The sequence below is a fragment of the Leopardus geoffroyi genome, chromosome B2 (assembly GCF_018350155.1).
Source record: "Leopardus geoffroyi isolate Oge1 chromosome B2, O.geoffroyi_Oge1_pat1.0, whole genome shotgun sequence".
Taxonomy (NCBI): Eukaryota; Metazoa; Chordata; class Mammalia; order Carnivora; family Felidae; genus Leopardus; species Leopardus geoffroyi.
In genome coordinates, this window is record NC_059332.1 from 32061341 (window position 1) to 32070876 (window position 9536).

The 9536-nt window shown below is 46.6% G+C and overlaps 1 protein-coding gene across 3 annotated transcripts; it reads right to left on the reverse strand.

The window, feature by feature from the left end:
- Positions 1 to 1072: 1072 nt before the first annotated feature.
- Positions 1073 to 6446, reverse strand: LOC123608217 (HLA class II histocompatibility antigen, DM beta chain). Of its 3 annotated transcripts, XM_045497860.1 has the most exons (6): positions 6088 to 6421; positions 5125 to 5406; positions 3577 to 3861; positions 1999 to 2115; positions 1804 to 1839; positions 1073 to 1433 (listed from the first exon to the last, which is right to left on the reverse strand). In XM_045497860.1, the coding sequence occupies exons 1-6, from the start codon at positions 6140 to 6142 to the stop codon at positions 1417 to 1419; spliced, it is 792 nt and encodes a 263-aa protein (XP_045353816.1). In that variant the 5' UTR covers positions 6143 to 6421; the 3' UTR covers positions 1073 to 1416. The 3 variants fall into 3 exon arrangements, 2 of the variants coding, with proteins under 2 accessions (XP_045353816.1, XP_045353817.1); XM_045497861.1 differs by lacking the exon at positions 1804 to 1839 and having other exon boundaries at positions 6088 to 6433; XR_006717138.1 differs by lacking the exons at positions 1073 to 1433; positions 1804 to 1839 and adding an exon at positions 2976 to 3083 and having other exon boundaries at positions 2005 to 2115; positions 6088 to 6446.
- Positions 6447 to 9536: the final 3090 nt, after the last annotated feature.

Genomic DNA, 9536 nt, shown 5'->3' on the forward strand with positions numbered 1-9536 from the left:
AGATTCTGATCTTATGTATTCCTACATAGATACCCACATGCAAATATGCATCCATAACCCCTTGTTCTCCTGCCCCAATATTCTGTTAGGCTAAGCTGCTTCAGTACTCATCTTCATTTCTGGTTTTGTTTCCTTGCCCGCAGTATCCAACTCCAATTCCAAAAACAATTCCACTGCCCAGCTTTCTGTGTCCAGCAGGTGTCACCCTTCACTGGAAACAAACGGCACCTCTCTTCCACAGGTGTGAAATTTGTACCTCAGTAGTGGATGTCCCTCGGGTTTGGGGTAGAAGGAAATGAAAGCGTGGCTCTGAAGAGTGGTGTGCTCACCAGCACGAAGATCCTCAGAATAAAGCAATCTACTTACTTCCAGCTAAGGTAAACAAACATCTTATAGAGAATTTGCTCTTTGATCTTAGACACCCTATTTAACCCCTGGATCTTGCTTTCTTCATCTGTGACACAGAAGGAGACAATCTTTTCCTTCTAGGGTTATTGTGAGAAATTAATGAGATAAAAACACAAAGCACTTAGCCCAGGACCTAAATAAGTACTTGAGCTATGGGCCCTTCCCTGCTTAGGGTATGGAAGCAATAACTGCCCAGAACTCCCATCTGGAGTTGAACTCTGCCCCAAGTCCTATCTGAGGATCTGCATCAGGGTTGTGATGAGGACAAAATGAAATAATGCATGTAAAGCACTTGATACAATGCTTGGGCCAGAAAGGTGAGTAACAGGTAATAACTAACATCACTACCATGGGCTCAGCATGTGCCAGCAATGTTCTTAGCCGTCTGCAAGTATGAAGTCATCATTCAATCCTCCTAAGATCCCTTATGAGGTCAGTCAACTGTCAATTCCCTGCCTCTCCCTTATTCTGTGACTCCATCCAACCACGGTTTAATTTCTTCTTATGAATTATGTATCAGAAAACTGCCCCCATTCTGTTATGTCTAAAGGGAATAATTAGAAGGAGGCACTGACTCCTCCACTCAAATAGGAAAGAATTCACCCAATCCATAACTCTGCTTGTGGTGCCTCCCCAGGGCCTCAGGAAAAAGCATAGAAAAACCTTATTTCCACCAGAGTTTATTCCTCAGACATGATCACCAGTGACTCACTGGCCCCCATGGCACAGTGTGGGCCCCACAAGGGCCTTTAACCTTCCTCCCCAGACTGCATTTGCCCCAGAAACATAGCCTTGGATGTTAACTTGGTTACAGAATATTCCCAGGAACGAGTTCCCCCAACTCATTAAGGTTTACATGGGGTGGGCTGGGAAGTTCAAAGATCTGGGTGGAGAAACCATAGGATCCAAGAAAATGTGGAGGGTCTGAGGATGTTGAGGGGACACAGCAGCATCACTAAGAGTTTGAATCTCCTCCTCCCTTGGAGCGGAAGTTGTAGGACCCTGCCTCTAGGAGATGTGTTGACCTGCAGAAGAAATAAAAAGGACATAATAAGACTTTAAACCAACTTGACCCCATCATCGGTCTCTATAACCATCCATGCCAGAGCCCATAATACAGTGATACTGAAAATTCTAGATCACCAAGGACTAATACTACAAAGCCACTTTCAGTCGTGTCCCCATAGATGCTCCACTGGATAGAAGACAGGGGTGTAGGCATTCCTCTTTCCTGTTCCCAATCCTAACAATGGCAGTTTAAATTATGCTCTTGGCAACATGCTGGTGGAACTTCAACCCTATGATAAGCACCATTAGCTGAGCCCAAAAGCTGATCCCAGTGAACTCTCACCCCTCCAAAGGACCAGTAGGCAAACAGACCAATAGAGATGTTACCTTCTGGATAACTGGACCCAGGGAGGAAAATGTAGCCTAGGAGAAGAAAATATTTGATTAGAGGTCAGTCTGTGGATAAAAGTCTCTGGCAATACTCTCAGCAAATGGGGTAGCAATGGGAGGACCAGTCACAAACGGAGAGTGAGCAGAAATTGGGAGCAAGACTGGCAACAGGAGATTAGGTGCAGCACTCACCAGAGGAGCTAGCTTTCCGCCAGCTGAGCAAACCAAGAGACAAAATGATGAGGCCCAGGCCCAGAGTCACTGCAGCCACCGAAACCTTCAGTGTCTGCATCGGGGACAGTCCAGGTGCTGCAAAAAATAGAAACTTACTAGAATCAATCTGTCGCTCATTCCCAGAGCAAACTTAATTTAGTGTGACCTGTACCTAGCAGGTTCAAAGGTGCTTTCTCCCAATGCCAAGGATCTAGCTCACACCAACCTACTCCCAAGGAAACAGACCTTCCTCAAAACCCCCATCCTGTAGCTCTCCACTCCTAGAGTAGCCCTGGGGGACCCCTGTCACCAGAGTTATCACTCTAGCTACTCGGTCCTCTCTAATACAGTGGGACCTCTCAAGGCATCTTTTTTCCTTCCTTCACCCCCACAGGCCCTCTCACCAAAGAATAAAGTATTCCTCAATCCCTTCTCCATTTACCCCATGGTGACAACGTTTACTCCCTTATGTGTTCTACCTGAGTATTTGTCTATTAAAATGTCTTTCCACCTTTGTTAACTCTCAATGATCCCATTCCATGAGTTATCCGATACCGATGTGTCTCCTCCTGTCCACATCCGGATTTCCAGAACATGTCTCCATCCCACTCCGTAGCTCCTGCCTCCTGGAACCCATCATACTCTGAATCTCATCACACCCAGTTTCCTTCCCCATGCTAGAATGAACATTCCATCACCAAAGGAAACTCAGGTGCATGTTAGGAAGGAGACTTTCCCAGGAGAACTGAGGTGTGCCTGTGGGTTCTTCTCTCTGCTCCTCATGCCCTTCTCAGCTGCCCAGCAAGACAGCATTCCCCAAAGGGGGAACCCAGTCTCAGCAGCCAGTCTGGGACTCTGTTCCCTGGCCCTTTGTAGATACCCTTCCTCTTCCTCTTCCTCTTCCTCATTTCTTCCTCTTCTCTTTCCCCAAATCTGTATACCAAATCTCTTGGTACCTTTAACTACTTCCAATCCTGGGCTTGCAATCCAGTGGCGATTGGTTCCTGTTCATTAGGCCCCAAGCATGTAAACCAAAGTGCCTGCCAGCCATGGCTTTTTCTTCCCTGTCAGAGCAGGCCAAATTCAGTACTGCCCCCACACCAACAGAAATTTCTCTTTCTCCTGAAACCTTTTTTATTTCCTCAATTCCCATTCCTGACCCGACAACAGAATAGTTGAAATTTGAGGATCCTAAAATATTGCATCACGATTTGAGGTCCTGAAAACATGGTTACCAAATCCACATCCTCTTTTGCAGGACAGTCACGCTGTTCCCTCCCACCCTCAGACACATGCACCACAACATCAACCATACCACCATGGCGACAACTACAGTCACTTTTTCCATTCCTGTCTCCCATTGCTCCATCTCTGGCCATCAGTCCTCCGCCAGTTCCGCCAGTTCCTCTCATTCATAGCATCTCCCTTCCTGCCATATACCATGGACCCGTCCACATGTCACTCCCTGTGCCAAAATGTTGCTGTTCCTTTTTCAACCATCCACTCACAATAGCTCTCTGCTTCAACCCTAATTCCTCTCACCCGCCATGCACTTACTCCAGTCCTCGCAGATGGGCTCAAGAGCCCCGATGTGATCCACCACGCAGGTGTAGGTGTCCCCGAAAGAGGGAGTTGTGGCTAAATGAGAGACGGTCTGATACGTCCAGTCTCCATTGGGCTGAGCCATCTTAGGGGCACTTCTGTGAGGGAGGACAGGCTGCCCATTCTTCCTCCATGAAATATTCACATCAGCTGGATAGAAGCCCCACACGTAGCAGGCCAGCATCACACGCTCCTTCGTGTTAAAAGGAGTGGTTTTGGCTACCTGCACAGTTGGTGGCCCTGCATAGGAGGAAAATGTGGTCATGAAAGAGGGCCACAGACTGGCTTCTTCTCCAACCTGGTTTCTTTCCTACTTCAATTCTTCGTGGTTTTGCCAACCTGCCCTCCCCGGCCCCACTCCATGTCACCACATATCCCTTTGAAAATGAGGAGTTAGAATTTACTCCTGCTTTGCTCTTTCTCTTCTCCCATTCCTTCACTGCCCCTTCCTTTCCTTCCTCCTCCAAAATTACATTTGATCACATTGAGTAGAAGCCAGATCTGGACTGCAAGCTGTCTCAGAAGTTGTCGTATTTATTTCAAGCATATAAGCTAACTGTTGTCGAGAGTTGTAAGTTGGGGTTTGTAAAGGTAGGAAAAGATGTCTGCCCTCAAATCTCATTTAACAAATTAAGTGGCTAAATCAAGCAACATTTTTCCTTGGAGAGTTTAAGGAAATAAGCCTAACTCGCATCTAATTCTCTTAAATTTGGATTAGTCTAGTCCAAGTTAATGAGATTACTAATATTGCCATTCTCTACTAGTTTGTTGTCCTAGGCGACTCCCCTGCTTGCCTCTACCTTGGTGCTTTTCAAACAAAATCTTAAATAAATACCCAAGAAACTGTTAAAACTCAGATTCCCTAGGTTGCATCCCCAGATATTTTCACTGAGAGGATGTGTAGTGGCACTCAAGGGTTTGTATTTTTAACAAGCACCTTCCCCAGGCAATTCTGAGAAAAGTGGTCCAGAGATCACATGTTAAGACATATTACTCTCTCCTATGAAGATCTTCATATTTTCTTTTACCAATCTCAAGTCATTCCCAGGGCAAGGGCTTTGGGGCAAGAAAGCATATTGAAATCCCCTGGGAGGCTTTCTAAATATCCCCATGACCAGGCCCATCCCAGACCTAGAACATCAGAACCTAGCATAAAAAGGCATGCGCATTTTGGGAAAAGGCATTCTGGTTGTTCTGACACCCTCCTGGCTGAACTTGGGTCTGCATCTTTGAGATGCTCTGCACTGGAGGAAAGCATGTTTACTTTCTCCTCAATAGCTCCCCATTAGCTCAAACATCACCTCTCCTTCTTTATCTCTGCTCCACTCCCATCAACAACCCTTTGAAGGTCAACACTCACTCTTTCTACATTTCAGGTCCACACATTTTCTGCTTCTTTCCTGCCCAAATCTCAAACCCCTTGCCTACAGAGGGATACTCCCTGGACTCCCCTCTCCTAATTGTGCTTCTTAAAATAGCCCCTTTACACCCCTCTCTTCTTACGTGTCCTGTGGGTCAGTGATCCCCAGAAGGACTGGGTATGTGTGGCACAGTCCTGGAGCCCATTAGACAAGCGCTGGAGTAGGCTTTCCTGTTGGTTGAGGTAATCTGAGAGGTAATTCGCCAAGACATTCAGTACCCCAAATTCACAAGGGGCCATTCGGGATGTTTGGGGATCCCAGCAGGTCAGCAAATCCTTGTTGAAGGAGACACAATATGTGAAATCCTTTGGAGTCCCATCATCATCCAACAGACAGGTGCTTTCCACATGGGCTAAAAAGCCACCTACAGAAGCCAGAGAAGGGGAGCAGCTTAGAGACCTCTTCAGGGAGCCCCAACTCCAGTTTCATCCTGTGAGTGAGGCGTAGCTTTCCCGCCTCAGGCAGCAGCTACAGACCAAGCTCCTGACTGGAGTGTCTGAGAGCACCGAGTAAGGGAATAGAGGGTAGTAGCAGAGAAGTTTTTAGATGCCATTTCCTCTTTATATGAGACTAAGTACGGAAACAGGAATTGCCCAAAATTATTTGCAAGTTTAAATGCAACAATTTACCCAGGACAAGACCTTCAGTGAGGCAAATTATTGAGTGAGAAAAGGGGTCAAGGGAAAGAGTCAGCCTTGTTTTATGCTGGATATTTTATTAAATATTCACTCCATATATATTTATGAAGCATACACACATATTATGTGCCAGACACTGTGCTAGCAGCTGAGAATGCAGCAGGAAACAAGACAGATGTTGCCCTTGCCTACATTCCAGTAAGAGATCTATGTTACACAAATAATTATACAGCTAAATTATTTTAAAATTGTCATAAAGATACAAAAGGACAAAGTGCTATCAGAGTATATACCAGGGAGACAAACGGTAGCCTGGGGTGTCCAAATCCAAATGAACCCCCTTGCAGAGGAAAGGAGGAGAAGAAAGGAGCGGAGGAAAGGAAGGTCCCAAGAAAGAATGTCCTTACCTGCTCTGGTGGAGCCCAGGCTGAGGCCTAGCAGCAATGGCAGGAGTGTGTTCATGCTCTGCTCTAGGAACACACTGGGAATTCAGTCCCCTGGACCAGTTCTTCCAGGGGCCCTGGGTCCTTGCCTGCTCCAGAAGCCCCAGCCTGGATAGATGATCTCCAGATCCTGCGAGGAATACAGTATTGCCCCAGTTCCTCGATCCCCACTAAATTAGTGATTTGGAGTCACCCAGCCCCTAGATACTAAACCTGTTCCTACCAGCTCTTCTAAGTCAGAGTTTCAAACTAAACGTTGTCAGATCCGTGAAGTAGGCGGAGACAAACGTAGAGACAAATGGCTCAGTGCTTCAGCCTAGCATCATCAGTTACCAGGTAAATCTTATCCTGCCCTAGGCTTTAAACCACGCCATCTTTTAACTCTTTGCCGGTGGGAAAGACCAGTCTGTAGGTAGATTTCCCTAGATCAGTGGAGAGAATAATCCCAATATTCCCAAAACATATGTAGCCTGGAGTGCCCATTGGTTTAACAGTTTCCTTTCAAAATTCTTCCAAAAGACTGGCACTAGATAACTTCTCATGTCCCTTAGAGGGAGGTTACTTAGAAAGATGTTACAAACCCTCAGTCTGTCCCGTCATTTGGAGATGGAGATGGGATGATGGAAGGCCCTTCTAGAGCAAGTGGCTGCTGTGATGAAGGAGGCACAGGAAGAGTGCAGCGTTATCTGGCATCAAACCAAGACAGTTCCACCTTAGAGGTCAGAGACAGAGCCTGGAAAATCCCTCCCTGGGATTCCATTGCTTCTTTTGTTCTAGCCAGCAAAGCTTCCTCTCATCTTTTCTGCTTTTTGGAGCCAGGAAATCCTCTCCTCCACCACTCTGAGTCATCTCTGGGCAGACTGCAGGACAACTCCCCTTAACCCTTGATAAACAGCTGGTGGTGGACCAGTTCCCAAAGCTCACCTGCCTCCCCCAAATGCAACTTCTCATGTGTTTTTCTCCCTCTGGTCCTACCTGTCCCCAAGCAGGTCCCTGCATTATGAAGCCACTAGAAAAATATAATAAAGCTTCTCTCCTCTTCTTCCCCAGGAAAAGACAGATTTTAAATTTCAATTCGTGCTCCTATCCCACTGTGAACTATGCAATTGGTGGCTTTTCCCATCACAATTTAAAACCCTAAATTAGCTTCTCTCTGCTCCCCATCAGGCTTCAGGGCTGTGTCTCTTCACCTCTGAGTTTCTGCAAGCTCTTGGACTTGATTTAGTAATGAGCTAAATGAGAGAGGATTAAGAGACAGCCCCTTGACACCACACTTATCTATCGATATTTGCGAAGAAAAAAGAAGCATGTGCCAAAAGTGAAGACAAAGATGAATATTAGAAACAAAAGACTTGTTTCATGTAATGAGTTGAGATTAATTGAACTTCTGCCTATGTTTCCCAGCCACCCTTACTCTCAACCCCACCCTGATTATAAGATGCTTCTATACTCTATCTCCTCTAATGGGCCATCAGGTGAGCTGGAATGGGCAGAAAATCGGGCAGTGAGTCCAAAATTTGTTGATCTTCTGCTTTGAAACAGATACTATACTAGGTAGGCCCTTTCCATGGTATCTCATATAATCTTAAAACACCTGTTAAGTGTCCTCATTTTACAGTTTTGAAAACAGATCCAAATATTCACACCCAAGGTCTAGAGGTACACACACACATACACACACACACGCGCGCGCGCACGCGCACACACATCATATACACAAACACAGACACAGGTGCACACGTGCACACACGAGCCTGTCCGCACCCTCACTACATCCTGGGGCTGAGATGGCCCACAGAAAGGTAGCTAGTGGCAGCCTCTGTTGAAAAAAAGATAAAGGGAAGAACCTATCCATCCATCCAAGTCTTAGCTTCCCTGTTCTCAGAATTCCTTCTGTTCTTAGAACCTGTGTCTCCTTGCTTTCTTTTTTTTAATTTTTTTAATGTTTATTTATTTTTGAGACAGAGACAGAGCATGAGTGGGGGAGGGGCAGAGAGCGAAGGAGAGACAGAATCTGAATGAGCCTCCAGGCTTTGAGCTGTCAGCACAGAGCCCAACGCGGGGCTTGAACTCACGGACCATGAAATCAGGACCTGAGCCAAAGTCGGACACTTAAAGGACTGAGCCACACAGGTGCCCCTCCTTGCTTTCTCTTTTGACAGTTTCAAAACTGTAAACTCTCCGCCACACACACACACACACACACACACACACACACACACACACACTTCCCCCTTACATCCTTCCCCTTTCCCCTACGTAGGAAGTGAGCCTAACCTTGTAGGCACCAGGGCTTGGGATCCTCTTCAATGTCTACAAAGCCTGCCTGGGCACAGGAACGGTGACGGTGTGGTCACGTGCCTGTGCAGGGGTGGTGGCCGCCAGCGTGCTGAGCTCCCCGCCCCACGGAGTTCCCTCTCGTGTCTGGGTCTGTACTCTGGCAGCCAAAGGAGATGTGAAACCCCCCGTGAGGCAGCAGCAGGAAATGCAGAAGATTTCACTTCTCTATTAATGAGAAGACTGAAGGTGCTTTTTAGACTAAAGCAGGACAGAAAACCCAGAGACCTGTGCTCAGCAAAGAGGCTTCTTCATTCCCCTCCCCTCCTAATTTTACATAGACAGAGCTGTGTCCCCCACCTCCCATCAACCCAAAAGAACATTTCAAGTGCCCTGTCCCCTGTGATTGTATAACTATTTCTGTAGCACCAGGACTGAAGGAGTGAGGGAGCCACAGCCACATACCCACATGCTGTCCGTTTTTTTACTGCCACTGCCTAAGCCCGGAGCACAAGTCCTCTCCTTCCACACTGCCTCTTCCTCTAGGCTGGCCACCATACACCACAAGTAGACTGACCACAGCATTTCCGTGCAGACTATTACAGGCAATACCCAGCTAGAAGATAAGGATTCAGCCCCCATGTCATTTGATTTTAGGTCAGTTGGGGAGTGAGAACAAACATCTGTAAAAACAAGAATTTATGTTAAATCAAGTAAGCAATAAGGCCATTGTACTTCAAAGAGAAAAGAGAAATCATTGAGGGCATGGTGGACAGGGAGTCCTCCCCATCTGAGGACCCCTGGAGGTGAGCACTGAATACTGGGCTGAGTCATGTTCAGAAGAGCAAGGCAGTTGGCACCACAGTCCTGGCATATAACTCCACAAGCTTGGTAATGTTATGAGGTGCTGTCGGGGGTCTATCTGGAGCCCGACCTGGCTAAAACAAAAACAGACCACAATAACATCACTGGCATCACACACTGAAGGAAGTCACAAATGTGGTCTCACGCTGTTCCTAAGAGTATGACCATAATAATAAATCACATCTTGGTACTTCCTTATGTTGCTCCCTGTAAGCTCTCACGTTCCTCTTCTGGACAGATGTTTTAACTCAAGCCTCAATTTTATAAACTCA